Below are 26733 nucleotides of genomic sequence, written 5' to 3'. Positions count from 1 at the left end.
TATGTTATATGTGTTTATCACTTATTACTTTAGTCACTGACTGGTTTGATGAGTATGAAAATGAACTAAAAACCTACTTGGTATTTAGAAGAGTATATGCTGCATTCAAGGACATGTGATGAACACTGACGGTGTGCTTTCAGGCAAAATGAGACACCAGAAGATTTTGATTAATTTCACTTTTTTCTTGCAGGTAGTGTGGCAGGTATGGTACAGACAGGTGGTGGCTGAAAACAACTTTATCTAAACAGAAAATATAAATCATGTCACTCTATGTATGAAATGTTATACAATAAAGAAAATATATGGTTGTCAGATAACTGGTTAGTAACACAATAAACAATGCATCATACTAATTCAACATACTCAGACATTAAGTTACTGAAATCTTAAATTAACAAGGAACAAAGGAACTCATAATTAACTCAGTCATATAATTACTGTAAGTGAAGTTCAGGGTTCAGCTGCAGGTCACTGGAAAGAGGCTCACACCTGACCTCAGTGCAGTATCAGCTCTGACTGAGCTGAGCTCCTCCTCTTCCTGCTCCTCCTCCAGAGCTGCTCTTAACAACACCCTCCACTTCTCTATACATTATATATATATATTTCCTTATAGTCTTCATACTGGCTGGTTGTCTCTTTAGTTCAGGATGAACAGAAACACACAGACGCTCACTGTTGCTTCTACAAATCCAAATGTTTCTTCATATGGAGGTAAGATGATTTCTAATATATAGAAACTTGATGAGGTTCTCATCTTTTAGTGAAGCAGTTATTTTATTATTTTTAATGTTTTTAATTAGGGCTGTCCAACATTTTTAAAATGTTTAATCGCTATTAATCTAACTTTTTATCTCATGTTTAAAATTGTATGTTTTGCATTTCACAACAGTTTTAAACTCCATATTAACAATGTAAAGCAATTATTTCCAGTGTATCTTGATTGTGAATCAAATGAATGCAAACAAATTGACTTTATGAACTTGACTTTTAGATTTATTTCAAATCAAAAGAAGTGCAATGAGCCTGAGGTAACACAATTAGTGTTAAAAAAAATATAGAAAAGAAATGCTACAACAGTGTGGTCTTGAGGTAGGAGACAACTTCAAAGAGTTTTCGTGGAAGGATTACAATGTTCCACTTTGAGAAATATGCAGAAGTGCACAAAACGTACAGCACAATATAATGAAATGCATTACAAATAAATAATATTCTATAGCTCCTTTATCTTTGAGTTCAGTTGAAAACTGGGGAACTTGCAAAAAAGAAAAACTAGTGTCATCATTGTACAATGGTTTGCTCCAAACACTCCTTTGCTTTAACGGTTAAACATACTGAAGAACGACACTCTGCAGAAACATGAGCAGCACTTATCTGAAGCTGCAGTGCGATGGGACCAGGCGGGGGAGTTTCGGTCCTCTGAAATGAGGCCAACGCGGAAGTAACTTAAAACTGCATTCTATCAAAAGGCCACCAGGAGGCGACAGTTTTGGTGTCAAAAGGACTTCCGTCTCTGTACAAGTCAATGGAGAATTCACCAACTTCTCACTTGATTTCTAACCTCAGTAAACGTTTTCAAAATGTGTTTATGGTCTCAATCGCTAGTTTAAAGCCTTCTTCAATGCAGTATGATGTTCATTTGTGAAAGTTTGGCCTCCCTGATTTTATATTTGACGATAAAGCAGGGTATGCATTAGGGCGTGGCTACGTCGTGATTGACAGGTGCTGCTCAGATCAGAAACTATTGGCCTCCGAGCAGCAGTCCACAAATCAATGGGTGACCTCACGAATGTTACGTCCATTTCTTATATACAGTCTATGGATGGGACATTGAAGGAAAGTCACAACAATCAGACAGTGCAGGAATATGACAGCAGCAGTAAGACTCCTGACATACCAACACATGCTGTGCACTGTGCAGTTTACAGAGGTCGATTATAACGGCAATCTGGGACAGTTTTCAGTCAGTGAGCAGCATGATTATTGTGATTTTTTTTGGCCCTTAATGGTATCATAATAAACATGTTAACACTGACAGCTCTACTTCTGATACATGACAACACATTGGCAGCAAAAGATTGGATGTGATTCTGTAAATAAGAGCCAATGTACTGCAGATATTTAAACATCAGTGTTTGATCTGAACTGTTTCAGAGGAACTTGAGGAAGAAAATGTCTACGTTGACTTGGATTTGTGCACTGTGGACAAGATGTCAGCCACCTCAGGTATGTTAGAAACATACTTTAGTTGACCAACTTTTTTAAAAAAAATTTTAAGCATTGTATTTTTCATATACTTTAAGAATTGAAAGTTTTTCTAATGAATCAAAAATCTATAAAAAGCTCATTTTGAAATCAAAGTGTTGACATCACTCTGCTCAATCCTTATTGTTTTCTTAGATAAGAAGTGTGGCTCCTTCACTCAGTGTTTTCTACCAGTAGCAGTGAGTTGGGTGATACTGTTGGTAATATTGGTCCTTCATATCTACTGTGAGTATCCTCTATGTGAATATCAAATCAAATTACAGGTTTCTTTTTCCATAGCTTGTTATTATTGTTGTTAGTTTTTATGTAAAGGATAGATTAACATATTTTTAAAGTCAGTTTTAAAACACTAGTCAGATGTTTATATGTACATTGTTACAGTTTTGTCTTGGTGCAATCATTCCTTCTGTTCATAACGGCCTTCAAATGGAGGAGATCCTACACTTCTGTTCTGACTGCATTTAATGTAATGCTTTAAAGTGCTTTATAATTTAGCTCTTATTCATCCATGCACACACACACACACACACACACACACACACATACACACACACACACACACACACACACACTACAGCTAAGGTTTGTAATATATTTTTGCAGACATGTTTAGAGGGGATCTTTTAATGGTCAGATTGAACATGAGGAATATTTACAGCACACATAACAAGTTTTAATGTTTATATAGACACCATTAGCAGCAATATCTGTTAATTTAACAACTCTGTCACAGCTTCAAAGCAGAACTGAAAACCCTGTTTTTATATTTCCTCATAGTCTTCGTATAATGTGATCATATCATAATATCGTCATTTAAATGTTTTTATGATAATGTTAAAAAAATTAATTGTTTTTATATAAAATGTTTTGCATGAATAAAATTGCCTTGTAAACAAATTCCCATAGTTTGACCCTTTCCTCTGTCTGTCGCTGTAGTTACATCTGTCATCTCTGGAAACAACAACAAGCTGACTGCAGAGAACCAGAAGCTGGAAACCAACCTGACAAAGGAATATAATGACTCAGAAATGAAGATCAAGAAACTAACTGCAGAGAACCAGCAGCTGAAGACACAAAACCAGGAGCTGAAGACACTAAACATCTTAATAGAACAAATACGAAAAATAAAGAAATGTAATACTGTCACCCAGCGGATCATTGATGCCTACTGCCCAATAAAAGATGGAAGTAAGTTCAGATCTCATAACTCAAGTCCAAAAATAACCAATAATAATGTAACAATGCAGTAATGTTGTTTATTTGTTGGCTTCTCTTATTTCAGACAGACAGTGTGGACCTTGTCTGCAGGGCTGGCTGCACCACCAGTCCAGCTGTTATGGAGTCTATAACCCTAATACTGCTGGTCAGAAAACCTGGGAGGAAGCTCAAGAGAACTGCAGACGAAAGAAATCAGACTTGGCTGTAATAGTTAATGAAGATGAAAAGGTAATGAGAAAACTGTGGGAATTTTATGACGGCCTATATGAAATGAAACTGTATTTTCTGAGTCTGTGAGCCACAGTGTGTTTATTTAAGTTCAGTGTTTAAATATCTCTCATAAGTGTCTTTCTGTTGTCCTCAGAAATTCATCAGTGATAACAGTTGGGGAAGTTCAGGATTCACAGGCTACTGGATTGGACTGAGAGCTGAAGCAGATAAATGGAAGTGGATCGATGGAAGTGATCTGACTGAAAGGTAAAAGTCACATTCCTAAACAGTTTGAATCATAAAATCTATCAGCCTTGATCTAAACATTATGTTCTTCCCTCAGATCCTGGATGACAGAACCTGCTAACAACGGCACCTGTGCAATTTCTGTCCAAAACAAAGGATGGAAATCAGCGAGCTGTGGAAACAAAAACCGTTGGATCTGCAAAAAAGCACCTTTATCTGTTTAAACAGTGAGAAGCCACACATGAGAAGGTTACTGGATACTATGTAAAGATTAATAACATGTAAGATCATATCAACTGGATTGTAAATATCAATACAAGATTTTTTATTCAGAATGTGGGATTTTTTCTCAAAGCTATTCATGTGTGTGTGTGTGTGTGTGTATGTGTGTGTGTGCATGCTGAAGGGAGTACTAAACAGATAAAAGCTGTTCTTCTGCTTCTTTGTTAGAGATGAGATGTTGTTTCCTGTTTTATCTTCATGTAACAGTTTAATTATTACTGCTGATTGGCCAACATGGGGAACTGCATTACTTGTTCTCAACAAAATGTTCCCAGAGTTGTTTTCTTAAGTATTGTATTCTAATGAAAAGAATATTTCAATGTACAGATGACTGGTTAACTATTATCTGTTTATACAGAAGTAAATTCATATTTCAGTCACACCTTGTTGTTCATTGTCTTTTTCTTACAAATATCTTCCTGAAAATGTCAGTAAGCTTTCATCAAGTCAGATAATGTTACACAGATTTAACATTAAACGTTTTTTATTTTCTGTTCATCAAATGATGAAGTTAACTGTGAGGGAAGTTTAAAATTGTACCAACTTCAAGAGTTCTTCTATCAGGAAATCCTCTATTAATTTTAACCTGGTGTGTCTGCAGCATATTCTCACACTATTGCACTTCTCCTTTCATCAACAGACTAACTTTTATCATAATCAAATACATTTGCCTATTTTTCTGTACACTGAAAACACATCAGATGAAGACAAATTTCTACCTTTTAATACAACTTTCTATTTCATTTAGTCAAAACGTGGTCAATAACATGAATGTGGTCAAATTTATTTTGACCAAAGGTGTTAAAAATAAATATCTGCATTCAGACAGACTGAGCAGACAGAAGAGTAATAAGTTTATTGTTCGTTACTTATACTGGAATTAAAAATCTATCCCCTCATCCATCCTTTTACCCATTCATCACCCATCCTCTACATATGCTGAACACTCAGTAAATGGTGATTTAAAACATGGGTGTGATCCTTTGGTTGGAATCGATGGTTCCATCGATGGTCGATGCTGCTGAGTTTCTCTGACTGCACATTATATATTTTCATCATCTTCTATCACAAAATAGTAAATACCACAAAGTTTGAATGAATGAAATAGCTAATGTGTGTATTAAAAGTTAATATTTCATGTTATCAGACGGGTCTCCAACTCATTCAGATTCAGACGGTATGGGCATGACATCCACTGCACTCTGATATGTATATTAGTGGTAATAAGGTACATTAGTTTATCTTTCATTATGAATTTTGTAGTTTTTGCTTACAAGACATGTTAATTTGTTGTAGAAGCAACAGACTGTGCAATGCTAGTGACTTAATCTGTAGGACCTTTAGCTCAAAGAACTGCGATAACAGGTACACTCCTGTGTGCTAACTGAGACTCTTGTGGATTGAATGAGTCCATTATTCATGTGTGATGAGATTGGTGTCTTATTATTAATTGGAAATAACTAAAAATGGGTTTTTGATAGAAGAATTTTTAGGTAATTTTCAAATCTTTCCCCACATACAATTCCTTGTAATACTTTTTCTGATTCAGAACATATTGAGGATACAAAATCAGTTAGGTTTGCTTTTTGTGTGGGTTCAAATCACAATTTTACTGAATCATATTCCCCTCTCTAGCAGAAATCATTTTTGTTTTGCTAACTGTCCATCAGTCTCTATTGGCTTGTTGACATTTTTGATTGTTCTTCCCTACAAAATTCCATGTCCAGACTTAAGAACAGGAACAGTTTTATATACCATTATATTCAGGGCTTAATATTAACTTTGTTGCTCAGAAGCCACTGTGGCTAATGGTTTTCCCAAGTTATTAGCTACTATTTTGTGTAGCTACTAAGTTGACTATAGTGTGCTAACATAAACAAGAACTGAACCTGAACATTGATGTAACACTGACATAGGTTTTTGCAAAATATTAAATAACTCTTAACTTTCTCCCTGACTCCCAGTGCTGCAGCCTCACCACTGTCCTGACTACTGCATGCTGCTTTCTCCCCGTTCTATCTATTGTAAAATAAAAAAGTGCAAAGCTAAATAAAATTGAATAAAATAAGAGTTGACAATAGAAATAGAAGTTCTGAAATGTGGAAATAAATCCCAGAGTATTTTCTATTCTGTAAACAGTATATATTTCCCTTCAGCCAGTTATAATCTCTCCTCACCTGTGAAGGTTCTCCCTGACTGACTGCTGCGTGCTTCTTTAAAAAATAAATAATAGTAGTTGTGAATTACTGAAATAGCTGTTAAAATTACCCTTCATGCTATAGATATTTTCTCATCCAGTTATAATCTCTCCTCACCTGTGGACCCCCTGCATGTCTGTTGTCTTCAGGTCCATCTTCTCCTCCCTGCTTTTTCTAATAACACTATAAAATATGGGTCCATTCCTAGCATGAAGCTAGCCGGCCATCTAACATAGGTAACAATAATGTTGTGATCTCTGTTGTTGGTACAGATGAACTCATCCCAAAAACATCCCAGCGCAGGCCTTGGAGTGAACGGGAAAAATCAGCTGTTTGGCGACAACTTGGCAGTATATTGCTCTACAAAGAGTGCCTGGTAAAGTGCTGTGCCTGAAAGCACTAAAGGCAGAGCCGGTTCTTAAAAAACGTGATTGGAAAGACATCAAGAACCAAGTCTACAATTGCATTACAGCTCAAACAAGAAAAAAGTAGTTCCTGTCCATGGTTTAAGGTCAGGTCTTTGATTTTGCACTGTTCAATAGTCAGTTTGTCGCTGTGGGCAAGTTCTAAGCTTTTTGTTATGTCATTATTCACATGTCATATTAATGACGTTGTATTGTTAAGTTTTGTGACATTTCTGTACTGGAATGGTTCAAAGTGCTATAAAACATACAAAAATAAAGGAGGATGAGATGAAATACATGAATGCTTCTTTTTGCTTTAAAACCTGTTGTGCATTTTATATGTATGTTAATTGAATAATTTATAGTTTTTCTGGTCCATTTGCATTAGTATTTAATACAAATATATCAACAGACAAAAGTGAGCTTAAATTGAATAAATAAAATGGGAAGAGACCCCAAACAAAAATGTATAATTCTGAGTTGGTTATATAAAAAACACTCAAACGATAACACATCAAATGTACCCAGCCACAGGTGTTGGTCCTCACAACTGTATAATTAAAATATTTTTTTACTCAAAAGAACACACACGAAATCTGCCTAGCAACAGGAGGGGTCCTCACAACTATACAAGATACATTTTTTTATTAACTTTGTGTTTATTGACGTTTGAAATGATATTCTGACTCTCCACTCCCATCTCGTGACAGGACTATTTTTTGCAACATTCTAGCTATAGTAGAAATGGTGGTCCTCACAAAGAGAAATCTGAGACCGTGGTCCTCACAATGTGATATATACATGTATGTGTGTGCGTGCGTGTGTGTGTTTGACTTAAGTCACTTTCAGGGAAACACACCAGACTTAAAATTTCAGTCTAAATGAATTTTTCCTCGTTAATTTGTGACATAATAACAATATTGTATTAAAAAAAAGATCTTTTGAATCTTATGAATGTGATAATTGCGAGTGTTGAGATTGAAAATCGATGCTGCTGAGTTTCTCTGACTGCACATTATTTATTTTATCATCTTCTGTCACAAAATAGCAAATACCACGGAGTTTGAATGAATGAAATAGCAAAGATGACAAGGTTAATATGAAGGAAATTTAGCTTCAAGATGCTCAAAAAAATGTGGGGAGCAGAGTGCAGACCACAGTCATGTACTTTGGACATGAAAGACTATCGGTGGATTCTGGGAAAGATCTATTGGAGAAGTATCTCATATATTTGGCTTCTCTTTAAATGCAACCCCACTAGTTCTTCGTCTCAGGAAACTACCTGAAGAAATTAATAGAAAAGATACTCATTTGTTTTTAGTGATAAGAATAGCTATGAGGAACTGGTTAACAGTAATAATTTAATTAACTCTAAATGGGAAGGTCTTGCAAAAGAAATACATGAAATGGAAAAAAATAACTGAGAATCAGAAATCAAGTTCATATCTTTGAAGAGAGATGAGAAATATGGGTTACATACTTAACAGAATGATTGATGTCACCTTGGTTATGGATATATACATTGACATATAATTATACCATTGAACTGATATATCCAATGAACTAGTGCAGATGTTTTACTTTTTCATTTGTTTTGTCTATGTCTGTTATCGTTCTTTTATTAAGTTATGTCTGTAACACAATTTCGTAAAATGTAGGGCTGTAATCTCCCAGTCGACTAGTCGATTTATGGGTCGATCGATCTGGCTCGACCAAAATTCTGATTGGTCGATTTTTTGCCCTGTTAATTTCATCAGGTGGAAAGCACTAATTGCTAATGGGGGTGTTTTCAGAGCACCCCTGTCTGTCTAACAGTCTGTAACAGTCTGTCTTCAGAACACCCCCCCTGTTTTCACTTTTTTTGGATTAGCCCAACCCACTGGAGACAGATTGAAGAAAGTACTAGAAGGCCTTGGTCTGGTGGTTTGCTGAATATTTATTTAATTGTGAGCGTTTCATTTACAGTCAGTCCTCCTCTACCATGTCAAAGACATCGGCAGTGTGGCAGCATTTTATAAAAATAGATAACGGACGCCCGCAAATGAGACGTATTCTCCCAGAATCTGGAGTGAACGAGCAAGAGCGCGCACCAGAGAGTGACAAGAGAGTGACTAAGACTTCTCCAAACAACACGTCAGCATTTTCCGTTAATTTAGCAACTGTCTCACACCTTCAAAGCAGAACTGAAAACCCTATTTTTATATTTCCTTACAGCCTTCATATAATGTGATCATATCATAATGTGAACCTGTCATTTCAATGTTTTTATGATAATGTTAAAGATTTTAAATTGTGCTTTTGTATAAAACTGTGTTGCATAAATAAAAAGCCTTGAAACAAAGGGTTAGGTAATCCAAGTCTGTGATATGTGATAATTGGGAGTGTTGAAATAAAACAAAATAACAAATACCACAAATTATGTTATTGACCAAGTTTTGAATTAATGGCAAATCAAGATGTTTGTATTAAAGGTAGAATTTCATTTTATCAGATGGGTCTTCAGTGTCAGAATAAATGCATTTGATTATGATAAAAAAAATGTCAGGTCAGGTCATGAAAGGAGAACTGCATCAGTGTGAGAACATGCAGCGGAAACACTCTGTTGAAACCATTAAAGGAGATTATTTACTGATAAGAACTCAAGAAATGTTCACTGTCACAACTTAAAGCAGAACTTAAAAACCTCTACAAAATACTTTCTATTTAGGACTGTGAGAAGGGTATATGCTGAATTCAAGGACATGTGATGAACACTGACGGTGTGTGTTGAGGCACAATGAGACACCAGAAGATTTTGATTAGTTTCACTTTTTTCTTGCAGGTAGTGTGGCAGGTATGGTACAGACAGGTAGTGGCTGACAAGAACTAATGCTTTATCTAAACAGAAAATAGAAACCATGTCATTCTATATATTAAATCTAATAAAGTAAATAAAATACATATGGCTGTCAGATAACTGGTTAGTAACACAATAAACAATGCATCATACTAATTCAACATACTCAGGAATTAAGTTACTGAAATCTTAAATTAACAAGGAACAAAGGAACTCATCATTCACTCAGTCATATAATTACTGTAAGTGAAGTTCAGGGTTCAGCTGCAGGTCACTGGAAAGAGGCTCACACCTGACCTCAGTGCAGTATCAGCTCTGACTGAGCTGAGCTCCTCCTCTTCCTGCTCTTAACAACACCCTCCACTTCTCTATACATTATATTTCCTTATAGTCTTCATACTGGCTGGTTGTCTCTTTAGTTCAGGATGAACAGAAACACACAGAGGCTCACTGTTGCTTCTACACATCCAAATGTTTCTTCATATGGAGGTAAGATGCTTTCTAATATATAAAAACTTGATGAGGTTCTCATCTTTTAGTGAAATATTATGTTATTCTTTTAAAAATATTCAATTTAAAATTAATCTAACTTTTTATCTCATGTTTAAAATTCTATTTTTTTTTGCATTTCACAACAGTTTTTAAGTCCATATTAACAATGTAAATTTCAAATCAAAAGAAGTGCAATGAGCCTGAGGTAACACAATGTATACTTAAAAAATATAGAAAAGAAATGCTACAACAACAGTGTGGTCTTCTGTGGAATACTTTTCCACATTTAGAAATATGCAGAAGTGCACAAAAACGTATAGCATAATATAATAAAGTACATCACAAACAAATAATATTCTATGGCTCCATTATCTTTGAGTTCAGATGAAAACAGGAAATTGAAAAAAGAAAAACTAGTGTCATCATTGTTCAATGGTTTGCTCCAAACACTCCTTTGCTTTAACGGTTAAACATACTGAAGAACGACACTCTGCAGAAACATGAGCAGCACTTATCTGAAGCTGCAGAGCGATGGGACATTGAAGGAAAGTCTCAACAATCAGACAGTGCAGGAATATGACAGCAGCAGTTAGACTCCTGACATACCAACACATGCTGTGCACTGTGCAGTTTACAGAGGTCGATTATAACGGCAATCTGTGACAGTTTTCAGTCAGTGAGGAGCATGATTATTGTGATTTAAAAGAAGGTGTTGAAGAAGGTGTGATTCTGTAAATAAGAGCCAATTTACTGCAGATATTTAAACATCAGTGTTTGATCTGAACTGTTTCAGATGAACTTGAGGAAGTAAGTGACTACGTCAATACAGCTGTGTGCACTGTGGACAAGATGTCAGCCACCTCAGGTATGTTAGAAACATAGTTTAGTTGACAAAGTTTCATTTTTTTAAGCATTGGATTTTTCACATTTTTCAAAAAGTTCAAAGTTTCTATAATCTATTTAAGTTCATTTTGAAATCAAAGTGTTGACATCATTCTGCTCAATCCTTATTGTTTTCTTAGATAAGAAGTGTGGTTCCTTCACTCAGTGTTTTCTACCAGTAGCAGTGAGTTGGGTGATACTGTTGGTAATCTTGGTCCTTCATATCTACTGTGAGTATCCTCTATGTGAATATCACATCAAATTAAATGTTTTTATTATTGTTGTTTTTTTTAAAGTCAGTTTTAAAACACTAGTCAGATGTTTATATGTACATTGTTACAGTTTTGGCTTGGTGCAATCATTCCTTCTGTTCATAACAGCCTTCAAATGGAGGAGATCCTACACTTCTGTTCTGACTGCATTTAATGTAATGCTTTAAAGTCTTTATAATTTAGCTCTTATTCATCCATTCACACACACACACACGCACGCACACACCTCAGCTAAGTTTCGAATATATTTTTGGCAGACATGTTTAGAGGGGATCTTTTAATGGTCAGTAGCAACAAAAGTGTTAATGTTTGTATAGACAGTATTGTTTTAACAGACTTTTAAAAAGAACGTTAACGCATCATTAAAATTTTTTTTTTTAGATGACGTAAACATTTATTTAACACAAGTCAGCATTATCTGTTAATTCAACAACTCTGTCACAGCTTCAAAGCAGAACTGAAAACCCTGTTTTTATATTTCCTCATAGCCTATCATAATGTGAACCTGTCATTTTAATATTTTTATGATAATGTTAAATGTTTAAATTGTGTTTTTGTATGAAATGTGTTGCATAAATAAAATTGCCTTGCAAATAATTCTCAAAGTTCGACCCTTTCCTCTGTCTGTCGCTGTAGTTACATCTGTCATCTCTGAAAACAACAACAAGCTGACTGACCTCAACAACAAACTCAGCTCAGAAAATGAAAGATTGAGGAGAGACAAAGATAATCAGACAGTCATCATTGGAAACCTGACAAAGGAATATAATGACTCAGAAATGAAGGTCAAGGAACTAACTGCACAAAACCAGCAGCTGGAGACACAGAACATCTTAAATGAACAAATACGAAACATAGAAAATGTTACTGTTGCCCAGCAGATCATTGATGCCTACTGCCCAATAAAAGATGGAAGTAAGTTCAGATTTAATAACTCAAGTCCAAAAATAACCAATAATAATGTAACAATGCAGTAATGTTGTTTATTTGTTGGTTTCTGTTATTTCAGACAGACAGTGTAAACCTTGCCTAGATGGCTGGCTACACCACCAGTCCAGCTGTTATGCAGTCTATAACAGCTGGACTGCTGGGCAGAAAACCTGGGAGCAATCTCAAGAGTACTGCAGACGAAAGAATTCAGACTTGGCTGTAATAGTTAATGAAGATGAAAAGGTAATGAGAAAACTGGGAATTTTATGACGGCCTATATGAAATGAAACTGTATTTTCTGAGTCTGTGAGCCACAGTGTGTTTATTTAAGTTCAGTGTTTAAATATCTCTCATAAGTGTCTTTCTGTTGTCCTCAGACATTCATCAGTGATAACAGTTGGGGAAGTTCAGGACTCGCTGGCTACTGGATTGGACTGAGAGCTGAAGACATGAAATGGAAGTGGATATATGGAAGTGACCTGGCTGAAACGTAAAAGTTATATTCCTAAACAGTTTGAATTATAAAATCTATCAGCGTTGATCTAAACATTATGTTCTTCTCTCAGCTCCTGGATGACACAACCTGCTAACAACGGCCTCTGTGCAATTTCTGTCCAAAACCAAGGATGGCGCTCAGTGAATTGTGGAAACAAAAAGCGCTGAATCTGCAAAAAGGCAGTTTTATCTGTTTAAACAGTGAGAAGCCACACATGAGAAGGTTACTGGATACTCTGTAAAGATTAATAACATGTAAAATCATATCAACTGTATTGTAAATATCAATACAAAGATTTTTTGTTCACATAATGTGGGATTTTTTTCTCAAAGCTATGTGCTGTGTGTGTGTGTGTGTGTGTGTGTGTGTGCTCCTTCACTCAGTCTTTTTCACCAATAGCATTGATTTGTGTCATCCTGTTTTAATCACAGCCTTTTATATTTACTGTAAGCATCTCTAACATGTGTTTGTTTCAGCTGCCATGATTCTTGTCGTGTTGAAATTGAAAAAGAGTTTCTCTGACTGCACATCATTTATTTTCATCATCTTCTGTCAAAAATAGCAAATACCACAAAGTTTGAACGAATGAAATAGCAAAGATGTGTTTATTAAAACGTAATATTTCATGTTATCAGACGGGTCTTCAGACTCAGCAGAAAGAAAGAAGAATATGTGTTTGATCATGAGAAAAGTTAGTCTGCTCATGAAAAAGGAACTAAAATAGTTTTTTGTAGTGGTTAAATTCACCACTTCTTCACACAACACGTCAGCATTGTCTGTTAATTTATCAACTGTCTCACAGCTTCAACGCGAAACTGAAAACCCTATTTTTATATTTCTTTACAGAAGATATTTTTAAATTGTGTTTTTGTATAAAATGTGTTACATAAATAAAATAGCTTTGCAACAAACCATCAGCTGAAGATGGTGGAACAGCTTCATTATTTTAACCCAATAGAGCATTGATACCTACTGCACAAAAGAAAAAGGAAGATCAGATTTCAAAACTCAAGTCCAGAAACAACAAATAATATCACTATGCATTAATGTTGTTTCACGAGCAAGGACCACACCACCAATGAGATAGGTTTGACAAATGTATGAACAAGATTTGAATGAATAGTTTGTGCTCTTGATGCGGTGTGGGGAGGCTCGTAGAAGGTCAGCCGCAGCACCCGGGAAGCGAGGACCCCCAAAAACCTCCACCAAGACTGAGCGGATCTTAAGAATGGTGCAACAATGATACGTGGAGAAACTGCTAGTATAGCCGGGAATGATGAAAGGGGTGTTGATAATGAAATGGTCGATGTGATGAGATAGAACGACAGGTAGGTTGCATTGAGCGTATAAAAAGGGGCTTTGATAATGAAATGAACGGAGTGACGATAGCAAGGAATGTAGGTTACGTTGAACCTGTGAAAGGGGCGTTGATAATGAAAGGGTTGTAGTGACGGGATAGAACAACAGGTAGGTTACGGTAAACGTGTGAAAGGGGGCGGTCTCAGCTGGCCATTTGGTGGAGAACAATCATCCACCATGGAACCCCCAAAATTGGCTTGCATGGTTCTGTCTGCTGAAGTTGCGGGAGTGGCGCTTGGGGGAAATGACTTCCCGGTGTCACTGCCCGGGAGAAATGCGATGCAGGGATCAGTGAAGTCGAATATGGATGATCCTGGTACCTCGTTGAGGAGACAGCGGGGTGCTGGTATCCCCGGCGGATGTCCCAGCTGAAGCAGAGTGTTGGCAGTCCTCAGTGCCAGGAGCCTTGACTAGAGCAGGATGTCCCCGATAAAAGCTGCCTGCTGTCAAACTAGGCGAAGAGCCAAGGTTGGATTGAGTAAACGGCGTTGTCGCTGACATCAAACATCCTGGCCGAATTGAAGTGGAGTGAAGAAACGGCAGGGGTCGTTGGCATCCTGGTGTCGATGTTCTGGTCTAAGCGGAGTGCTGTAATTGGAGTGAGGAGACGGAAGGGGTTGCGGGCATCCCGGTGCCCGATGTTCCTGTTGGAACGAAGTGCTGTGGTTGGACAGATAAACAGCATGGGTTGCAGGCATCCCAGTGCCTAATGTCCATGACTAAGCGAAACGCTGCGGTCAGAGTGAGGAGGCGGCAACGGTCGCTGGCATCGTGGTGCCCGATGTCCCTGTCTAAGCGAAGCACTGCTGTTGGATTTAAGGAAACAGCATGGGTTGCAGGCATCCCGGGGCCTGATGTCTCTGTCTAGGCAAGGCATTGTGCTGCGGTTGGAGTGAGGAAATGGCATGGGTTGCTGGTATCGGTGTCTGATGTCCCTGTCTAAGCGAAACACTGCGGTCGGAGTGAAGAAACGGCATGGGTCGCTGGCATCATGGTGCCCGATGTCCCTGACTCAGCGAAATGCTGCGATTGTAGTAAGGAAACGGCAGGGGTCGCAGGCATCCCGGGGCCCGAATTCCGGTCAAAGCGAGGTGCTGTGGTTGAAGCAGGAAAACAGCAGGGGGTGCTTATGAAGCAGATGATATAGAAGCAATTTCAGGTTAGTTGTATTTGTGATAAGTTGTGTTAGTAGCTTGTGATCCGGTGCTTTTAACTTCGACAATACGGAGCAATTTCGGTTAGTATTTGTGATAAGCTGTGTTAGTAACGTGTGATACGATGCTTAAATGAAGATTGACTAGATGTACCAACAACGTGCAACCGAGTGTTTGCAATGTGCAAGTGTGTGTAATGGTATGCAATGGCAAAGTGACGTTATAGTAGCTGCAGCTTGCAGCTGGTAAATGGAAAAGACAATGTAGAAGTGACTTTAAATTCATTATGAATTCTTTACTACAAAGTAGTCGAGATGGATAACGTATGATGCTCCGTTCATTTCATTATCAAAGACCCTTTCACACGTTACACACAACCTACCTGTCATTCTGTCCGTCACTTCGACCATCTAATTATCAAAGCCCCTTTCACACGTTCATCGTAACCTACATGTTGTCCTATCTTGTCACTATAAGTATTCCATTATCGATGCCTCTTAGAGCCTCTCTTCATCTCCGAATTCTGACAAGCGCCTAATCATTCCCGGCTATACCTTCCGCTCAGTCTTTGGTGGAGGTTTTTGGGGGTCCTCGCTTCCCAGGTGCTGCGGCGGACCTTCTACGAGCCTCCCCACAACGCAATCGGCAACAGAAGAACTATGCTCATCAATCGTTTTCTTAATAAATCGTTCAAGCACATCATGTTGTGGGTGTGGTCTTTGCTAGTGAAAGGTAGAAGTGATAGAATAAGCTGCAGAAACACTCTGTTAAAACCATTAAAGGAGATTATTTCCGGATGCAAGAAGCATTAGTCACTATCATACATGTGTCACAACCATAGACTGTATATAAGAAATGGACGTAACATCCGTGACGTCACCCATTGGTTTGTGGACTGCTGCTTGGAGGCCAATAGTTTCGGATCTGAGCAACGCCATCTTAAAAATTTCAGGTGCATGCCGGGAAAAATAAAAACACGGATTCTACTTATATGGGCATCAGGAGGAGCAAGAGGACGGAGCAGGGGAGGTTGGGAGGGCTGGATCTACCACAGTCTACACCGGCAACCTGGTGATGCTAACCAAGTTAGCTGTTACGACTATAACCACAAAACTCTGGAGAAAACTGTCGATGTCTAACAACTTCACAGCTATTTCCTGCAATCTATCTGTCCACCCTCCTGAACCTGTGAATCAATCAACCTGTCAGTTACGACGTAGCCACGCCCTAATGCATACCCTGCTTTATCGTCAAATATAAAATCAGGGAGGCCAAAATGTCCCAAATGAACATCATACTGCATTGAAGAAGGCTTTAAACTAGTGATTGAGACCATAAACACATTTTGAAAACGTTTACTGAGGTTAGAAATCAAGTGAGAAGTTGGTGAATTCTCCATTGACTTGTATAGCGACGGAAGTCCTTTTGACACCAAAATGATTGCCCCCTGGTGGCCTTTTGATAGAATGCATGTAAAATACTTGTTATTTAGGACTGTGAGAAGGGTATCTGCTGAATTCAAAGACATGTGATGAACACTGTGGTTGTGCGTTCAGGCACAATGAGAACCCAGGAGAATCCAATGTTTTCATTAATTTCACTAATTTCTTGCAGGTAGTGTGGCAGGTATGGTACAGACAGGTGGTGGCTGACAAGAACTAATGCTTTATCTAAAGAGAAAATAGAAATCATGTCACTTTATATATTAAATCTAATACAATAAAGAAGTAAGTAAGTACCACAATTAACAATTAATCATACTAATTAAACATAGATATTCCGACATTAAATTACTGAAATCTTAAAGGAACAAAGGAACTCATAATTCACTCAGTCATATAATTACTGTAAGTGAAGTTCAGGGTTCAGCTGCAGGTCACTGGAAAGACGCTCACACCTGACCTCAGTGCAGTATCAGCTCTGACTGAGCTGAGCTCCTCCTCTTCCTGCTCTTAACAACACCCTCCACTTCTCTAAACATTATATTTCCTTATAGTCTTCATACTGGCTGGTTGTCTCTTTAGTTCAGGATGAACAGAAACACACAGACGCTCACTGTTGCTTCTACAAATCCAAATGTTTCTTCATCTGGAGGTAAGATGCTTTCTAATATATAGAAACTTGATGAGGTTCTCATCTTTTAGATGGCTGGATTCTTTTAAATAGGTATATATAAACATTGCATTAAAAATAGAACCGTATCAAATCATGATTATGAGTTCATACTAAATGTCTTAACCTCCAAATGTGAGCGCTAAACAACCTGCCGGTGTTCTACTTCACATCTTTTTAATTGTATGTTTTTATTTTCCAATTTTTGCTGTCAAATTTTTGTTTTTATTTAAAGCACATTGAGCCCCTTGGTATGAAATGCGCCACATAAATAAAGCTGCCTTGCCTTAGTGAAACAGTATGTTATTTTATTCTTTTTAATGTTTTTGATTAGGGCTGTCAAACAATCTTTTAAATTTGTGATTAGTCTCACTTTTTAAAATGGTATTGTTTTGCATTTCACAACAGTTTTTAAGTCCATATTAACAATGTAAAGCAATTATTTCCAGTGTATCTTGATTGTGAATCAAATGAATGCAAAGAAAGTTACTTTATGAACTTGACTTTTAGATTTATTTCAAATCAAAAGAAGTGCGATGAGCCTGAGGTAACACAATGTCTACTGCAAAAATATAGAAAAGAAATGCTACAACAACAGTGTGGTCTTGATGTAGAAGACAACTGCTTATTCTGTGAAATACTACAAACAAATATTACTTTATAGCTCCATTATCTATGAGTTCATCCAGTGGATCCAGTATACTCTGTTCCTCCATGTTTTATAAAATTGTGACATAACTCTCTTGAATTCTGCTAATAGTCTCTCAATCCTTTGGTTGTGTACTGAAACACTAAATAACACAACAACTGTTCAATCTCTTTCATTCCCACACTAAATAGTCAACCTGTATGTTTTCCATACAAAGTTCTCTACACCTCCTAAAAATAAAGACAGGACACTTGAGGCTCTGTTGTTAGATAAGCACTTAAAGTTTATAATAGTCATCAACGCAACCACAAAAGACCATCCGCCACCTAACCAGCTTGTGGTTGCTGTCAAAATACCTGTTGGGAGATAAACACTACATTACAGAAAAAAATGCAAAAAGCCCCCCAAAAATCCCCTTTATTGTCTCTTAGCTCAAAGAATAAAGTTTGGATTTTGAGAGACAACTATTTTAGGTCAAACATGCATTGTGGTTTAACACTCCTGTTGTGGTTTTGGTTTATAAAGCATAAACTATAAATCATCACCCAATTCTGTGTAAGACCTATTTAGCCAACTGCATTCTACCTTATTACCACAGGTTTGACACTTTATTTTTAATTATGGTCAATTGACCTCATTTAAATGATCTCATTATACCTCATTTTTGAGTAGATGACTGTTGTCATTCTAGGTCAAAAATGACCTGAGGACAACAGAAGGGTTGTTTCAAATTCATTATTTTCTTCACAACAGGAAGGCCTTCCTTTATGTCACATTTACTATTGAATTGTTATAAATCACAATATTATGAAAGTGTTTCAGTAGTCTGAATCAGCACCCACCTCTGAACTCTGCTGCTTTTCTTTTTCTTTCATTGTACAACGCACTACAGCTGTAACAGCTTATCAATAATTAGCTGCAGACACAGCTGTTTACAGTAGGGATGGGCATTTGAATACATTTTCTTGATCGATCGGGAAAATTATCGATCAATTATCGATTAATCATTATTTTTTATCTTAAAAATGCCATGATACAAAAGCACCTGAGGCCGAAGCTCCGAGCCAAACCTGTTCACATATCAATCAATACAGCGCTCTTAAACACAATTGAGCCTATTTTAGAAACACTTCCAAAAAAACCATCAAATCTAATAACAACTTAATAAAAAAACAGAATATTACTCCGGACTGACAGTTTTTGCCAAAATATAATATTAAAGGACTCCAAAATGCACCCAGCCGAGCCGAGAGAGAAAGAGGGAGAGTGAGTGACAGTGATGCTTCACAATTATGCTAATTTAATTAGAGCCTCATAAAACAACAAAAGTGACTCACCTAAAGGCTACAGTGGTGACTGTCCACTGCTAACAAAGTAAAGTAAATCCAGCCTATTGATTCTTGTTGATTAGCATGTTAGCATTTTAGCATGCTCAGGGATCAGTGCGCGCAACCTGGTGACAGTCAGTCCAGCAGCTGAAACGCTCTGACGGGACCGAAGTAGCCGGGATGCAGAGGCATTGTCGCGCTATCCTGGGTAGCCTGGCCATGGTGCAGGATTTACAATGACAACACATTGGCAGCAAAATATTGGATATGATTCTGTAAATAAGAGCCAATTTAATGCAGATATTTAAACATCAGTGTTTGATCTGAACTGTTTCAGATGAACTTGAGGAAGTAAGTGACTACGTTAATACAGCTGTGTGCACTGTGGACAAGATGTCAGCCACCTCAGGTATGTTAGAAACATAGTTTAGTTGGTAAAGTTTCATTTTTTAAATCACTGGATTTTTCACATTTTTCAAAATGTTCAAAGTTTCTATAATCTATAAAAAGTCAATTTTAAAATCAAAGTGTTGACATCATTCTGCTCAATCCTTATTGTTTTCTTAGATAAGAAGTGTGGCTCCTTCACTCAGTGTTTTCTACCAGTAGCAGTGAGTTGGGTGATACTGTTGGTAATCTTGGTCCTTCATATCTACTGTGAGTATCCTCTATGTGAATATCATATTAAATTAAATGTTTCTTTTTTCGTAGCTTGTTATTATTGTTGTTAGTTCTTATGTAAAGGATAGATTAACATATTTTTAAAGTCAGTTTTAAAACAATAGGAATATTTACAGCACATACAAGTTTTAATGTTTGTACAGATACCTGAGTATTGAATGAAGACCGACCTTTAATACATTTATTTAACACATGTCAGCATTATCTGTTAATTCAACAACTCTGTCACAAATTCAAAGCAGAACTGAAAACCCTGTTTTATATTTGCTCATAGCCTTCATATAATGTGATCATATCATGATGTGAAGCTGTCATTTTAATGTTATGATAATGTTAAAGATTTTTTAAATTGTGTTTTTGTATAAAATTTGTGGCACAAATAAAATTACCTTGCAACAAATTCCCATAGTTCGACCCTTTCCTCTTTCTGTCGCTGTAGTTACATCTGTTTTCTCTGAAAACAACAACAAGCTGACTGACCTCAACAACAAACTCAGCTCAGAAAATGAAAGATTGAGGAGAGACAATGATGATCAGACAGTCATCATTAGAAACCTGACAAAGGAATATAATGACTCAGAAATCAAGGAACTAACTGCAGAGAACCAACAACTGAAGACACAAAACCAGGAGCTGAAGACACTGAACAACTTAACAGAACAAATACGAAAAATAGAGAATTGTGTTACCCAGCAGATCATTGATGCCTACTGCCCAATAAAAGATGGAAGTGAGTTAAGATCTCATAACTGAAGTCCAAAAATAATCAATAATAATGTAACAATGCAGTAATGTTGTTTATTTCTTGGTTTCTCTTATTTCAGACAGACAGTGTAAACCTTGCACGCAGGGCTGGCTGTACCACCGGTCCAGCTGTTATGGAGTCTATTACACTGATAGTGCTGGTCAGAAAACCTGGGAGGAAGCTCAAGAGAACTGCAGAGGAAAGAATTCAGAATTGGCTGTAATAGTTAATGAAGATGAAAAGGTAATGAGAAAACTGTGGGAATTTTATGACGGCCTATATGAAAGTCTGTGGGACACAGTGTGTTTATTTAAGTTCAGTGTTTAAATATCTCTCATAAGTGTCTTTCTATTGTCCTCAGACATTCATCAGAGTTAACAGTTGGAAGAAAAAAGGACTTGCTGGCTAATGGATTGGACTGAGAGCTGAAGCAGGGAAATGGAAGTGGATCGATGGAAGTGATCTGGCTGAAAAGTAAAAGTCACATTCCTAAACAGTTTGAATCATAAAATCTATCAGCCTTGATCTTAACATTATGTTCTTCCCTCAGATCCTGGATGACAAAACCTGCTAACAACAGCTACTGTGCAATTTCTGTCTATAACCAAGGATGGGAATCAGTGAGCTGTGGAAACAAAAACAGTTGGATCTGCAAAAAGGCGGCTTTATCTGTTTAAACCATAGACTGTATATAAAATGGACATAACATCCGTGACGTCACCCATTGGTTTGTGGACTGCTGCTCGGAAGCCAATAGTATCGGATCTGAGCAGCGCCATCTTGAAAATTTCAGGTGCATGCGAAAATGAAAACACGGATTCTACTTATATGGGCATCAGGAGGAGCATGAGGCGCCCTCCTGAACCTGTGAACCAATCAACCTGTCAATCACGACGTAGCCACACCCTAATGCATACCGAGCTTTATTGTCAAATATAAAATCAGGGAGGCCAAAATGTCCCAAATGAACATCATACTGCATTGAAGAAGGCTTTAAACTAGCGATTGAGACCATAAACACATTTTGAAAACGTTTACTGAGGTTATAAATCAAGTGAGAAGTTGGTGAATTCTCCATTGACTTGTATAGAGACGGAAGTCCTTTTGACACCCAAACGGTCGCCCCCTGGTGGCCTTTTGATAGAATGCAGTTTTAAGTTACTTCCGCGTTGGCATCATTTCAGAGGACCGGAGCTCCCCGCCTGGTTTAAACAGTGAGAAGCCACACTTGAGAAGGTTACTGTATACTCTGTAAAGATTAAGTGCGTGTGTGTGTGTGTGTGTGCTCCTTTACTCAAATCTTTTCCACCAATAGCAGTGAGTTGTGTTATCCTTTTTTAAGCATTTTATATTTACTGAGTATAAACTCAGACACTCCATCATCTGTAAGCATCTCTAACATGTGTTTGTCTCAGCTGCCATGATTCTTGTCCCAGACTTCTTCTGTAAAAATAAAGCTGAAAACTTTGAGTCTAAATGAATTTTGCTCAGTTTCTCTTACTGCACATTATTTATTTTCATCACTAGGTCACAAAATAACAAATACCACAAATCATGTTGTTGATCAAGTTTTGAATTAATGGAAAGAAGAAGCTTTAAGGTATTTTTTTAGTTTTGTTTGTCTCGTGACTTCCTGTTTTATTTTGAAATCTTACTCTCCTCTCGTTTCAGGTCACTTCCAACTTCCCCTTGTGTTTCCCACTGGTCTGATTGTCTGCCTTGCCCTGATTGTTTCCACCTGTTTCCCATTACCTTGTGTGTGTATATAGTCTGCGTTTCCCGTTGTCCTGTGCCAGTTCATCTTTTCTTCTTATCAGAGAACCACGTCAGCCACGTTATTCCAAGTCAGGTTTTTTAATTCTGTGTTTTGTTTGCCATAGTTTTGCTTACCATTATTTTGATACTATGTCCTTGTGCTGTTTCTTTGTTGGTTTTCCTCTCTGCGAGTGATTTTTATTTGTGTACTTTGAATATATATTCCTTGGTAAGAGTGACTTTTCTTTGCTACTTTGTTATTAAAATATTGTTCATTTGTACTTTGTCTCAGAGTCGTGCATTTGGGTTCAAGACTTAGTTCAGTTGTGACACACCTAATATAATAAATCTATTACAATTAAAGAAAATATATATGGCTGTCAGATAACTGGTAAGTAACATGTAACCCCCGGTTACCAAAACCCTGTAATTAGATAAATGAGATTAAATAGATTATTTGATTAGAAAGGTGAATTTATGTGGACATGATTTAAATAATAAATAAGTTGATTTAAAAGATAAACAATTAATTTTCAACTGTATTAACATAATAACAGTTAAACTAGCTCCCTGACTATAAAAGACTGTGTTGCTAGGCAGCAGCTCTCTATCAGAGCAGCACCTGATCAAGACACCCAGACTGATAGAGCCGAACACAGAGTCATCAAACACAAGAAGAAGAAATAAAACCTGGAGCATTCACAATCCTGCTGCTATGTGCTGAAGACACTCTTGGTGAGTTGTTACTTGGGACTTGTTTTTACATAAATTTGGCATTATTAACCGGCAAAGTCAGTAAGTTTAACACTAACACTAACATTAGCAACAATTAGCTTCCGTTAGCATCCGTTAGCATTAGCGACCATTGGTGACTGTTGATAGCCGTTGGTGCTAACGGCGCTAACGTTAACAATTGTTGTTTATATATATCGAGTATATCCAGTCTGTAGCTGGTTATTAAACTGACTAGCAGCTATTTTGAGTAGTGTGTGTTTATAGAAATCAGTTTGTATACAAGTTAATGTTAAAGTTTAATTAGTTAAGCTGTGAATAACGTGACATATTGTGAACTGAAGCTAAATGTATGTAACCTGTGTGTAATTGTCTCATTGATTTGTAACGTTTTAATGATTTTTTTTAAAAGTGAGAGAAAAACATAAGATGTTAAAGGGAGAATGCAATTTTTATTTTGGTAGAGAAGATTTTGCCAATTTTTTCAGGGGCTCAACCAACATACTCAGCTCTGCTGCTCATCCCGTAAATGCATGTTGATTACAAATGTGGCTCCATTTAAAAAGGGAAATAAACAGGCTTTCCAACCGTATAAGATTTATTGCCGAGAAGCATTGTTACAACAAAGAAATACTCAATACTCAGAAATACCAAACACTAATGTCCTTACTTTTTGTGTTGTGTTTATATAGATATAGATAGATAGATAGATAGATAGATAGATATACTTTATTGATCCCAAGCTGGGAAATTAGTGTAGCAGCAGCATTACACAGACACATAGTGACTAAGAATAAGAATGTAAGAAAAACAGACTATACATACTAAAATAGCAAAATGTAAAGAATAAAAAATAACTAGTAAAATAGCAAAATAGCAATAGTAAATAAAATAAAATGTAACATGTAATGTACAAAAGTATATACAACAGATTGGCAGTGTTGATTTTAGATGTTAGTCAGATAGAGAGATAGATAGATGTTAGTCATTTTAGCAATTTCAGATATTCCACAGCGCATTGTGCTCGATCAGAAACACAGCCTTTGATTGGTCGACACGTCAGTAATGCAGCCTCTGATTGGTCGACAGCCTCAATCTACGGCCTGCAGTTCACTGCTGGATTGTGAAGCATTGCTGTTAACCGGAGCTCGCAGTGAACGGCACATCTGGGACCATCAGCGCAGGAGACACTTATCTTGCCGTTTGCGTATCCTTCAATCTTCGACGTCTATGATGCAACATACAACTGATGAGGTAAAGTTGGCTAATTAGCTAAACAGAATTCAAAAAACATGCAATTGACTTAATAATGAATTACTTTTGCTCTATCTAAGTTTTTATTTTATTTAAATGATAATATTAATGGTTTCCTATTTAACCCAATTGATGATATTAGTTATTAAGTACATGTAATGGTAGAGGAGCGCACAGTTTTATAATGATTTTATAGCAATATTTATCTTTGAAGATGCTTTGTTAGTGCTTTGCTAGGTTAATATTAATTGTAAAGGTAATTTAACATGCCACAGTTGCACTGGGTTTGCACTGATCTATTAGCCTGATCAGTAAATGAGTTCTGCTTTAAGGCAGAATAATACCATTTTATAATGAAGTCCTGTTTGATTTAAAGTAAGTACTGGTGTTTTGTTGTATTTGTCTCACTGACTTTTTGTCATCTTCCCATGTAGATGTTTGAGAGAATGTCAAAAAGAAGATTTAGTACTGAAGCTGAGGCTAATCAGTTCATGTTATCTTGGCATGACAAGCCTTGTTTAAAGGCCCAGTGGATCAATGATTTAAATTAAAGGTAGGTTATATGTTGTTCCCCTTGGTTACTGTTGGTGAATGTTACTAGAGCTGCAACTAACGCTAATTGTTTGGAATGTATATGTTAAAAAGTATTATGTTTTGCATATGTTTTGTCAATATCTGATTTGGATTGTATTATTTGACATTAATTAGTGAACTTTGGTGTATTAGGATGTGGTGTATTTCCGTGTGCACCAATTGAAAAGGGATCCTTTGTGGTCGAGCACCGTGAGGAGTTAATCACCCAATATGAACGGGACAAGAGGCAGAAAAAAGTACACAGAGAAGCGAAGTGCATTCCTGTTTGATTTTGAATGGAACAATAGCACATGGTGGTAAGTAAAGGTCTATAAAAGATAATTTATTCTTTACAACATTATGGTTTTCATGGAGAAAACATACGCATGTTTCCATATTCAATTTTAGCATTGATGCCTCCCATGAAGATGACTCACTGGGCCGACTGGTCCCCAAACTGCAAAATGAAAAAGTTGAAAACATCCAAGCGGGTGAAATAAACTATGACTATGGAGAATCTCAGTGACCATGGCGAGCTCTGGTAAGTAAATCCTCCTCATACATTACAAGATATGTTACATATTAGGAGATAAATATACTAAAATTATTTATAGTAATTTCTAGGTATAAAGATCAGTTTACATCAGTATGGGGTTTAGAGCTTTCTTTGACAATAGTAGAAGTAAGAAAAGAAAAAGTAATGAAACAAAGTGAAACTACAAGAAAATAAGAAAACATAATTTCAGACACTTGGCTACAGTGTACCACACATAATATCATGTTTCTACGTAATGTTTGGGTAATTTACATAAAAAGAATAAAGCTGCACATTTATCATAATCGCTACATAAGCCGCTGTAAGGCTACATATAGCCATCATGCAGCTATGCTATTAACATACAACCATCATTAATAAAACACTAAATATTTGTAAATCCAAATTGGTTATTGATAATGCTTATAAACATCTTAATGATTGAAAATACTGACAGACAATGCCTTCCATGAAACAACAAAGAAGGATGGATACTGATTCAATCGTCACAATCCTCTCTGTCTACATCCACCATAACTGAACATGTGGGACTAACTTCCTGCTTTCTATTGGCTATTACAACACATAAAGATGAACACAAAAAACAACAGCACTACCTGCTGGTATGGGTTGATCTCAGCCAGCACTGTGTGTGTGTGTGTGTGTGTGTGTGTGTGTGCTCCTTCACTCAGTCTTTTCCACCAATTGCAGTGAGTTGTGTTATCCTGCTTTAAGCCTTTTATATTTACTGAGTATAAACCCAGACACTCACATCATCTGTAAGCATCTCTAACATGTGTTTGTCTCAGCTGCCATGATTCTTGTCCCAGACTTCTTCTTTAAAAATCTAACTGAAAACTTTTAGTCTAAATTAATTTGTCCTTGTTGATTTGTAATCTAATGACTAAATTGTAAAAAATAAAATAAAATAAAAAGATATCTTATCAATGTGATAATTGCAAGTGTTGAGATTGAAAATCAATGCTGCTGAGTTTCTCTGACTGCACATTATTTATTTTCATCATCTTCTGTCACAAAATAGAAAATACCACAGAGTTTGAATGAATGAAATAGAAAAGATGATACGGTTAATATGAAGGAAATTTAGCTTCAAGATGCTTAAGA

General features: G+C 36.8%; 1 protein-coding gene across 1 annotated transcript in view; it reads left to right on the top strand.

The window, feature by feature from the left end:
• Positions 1–2210: 2210 nt before the first annotated feature.
• LOC133983977 (C-type lectin domain family 4 member G-like) overlaps positions 2211–26733 on the top strand; it is a 40099-nt gene continuing 15576 nt past the window's right edge. The window contains exons 1-4 of the mRNA XM_062423192.1: positions 2211–2226; positions 3202–3457; positions 3513–3711; positions 3848–3960. Coding sequence (XP_062279176.1) covers positions 2211–2226; positions 3202–3457; positions 3513–3711; positions 3848–3960 — 584 coding nt within the window. The remainder of the gene's footprint in view (positions 2227–3201; positions 3458–3512; positions 3712–3847; positions 3961–26733) is intronic.

This window comes from Scomber scombrus, chromosome 7 (genome assembly GCF_963691925.1).
Source record: "Scomber scombrus chromosome 7, fScoSco1.1, whole genome shotgun sequence".
Classification (NCBI taxonomy): Eukaryota; Metazoa; Chordata; class Actinopteri; order Scombriformes; family Scombridae; genus Scomber; species Scomber scombrus.
This window is presented reverse-complemented; position numbering and strand designations above follow the sequence as displayed.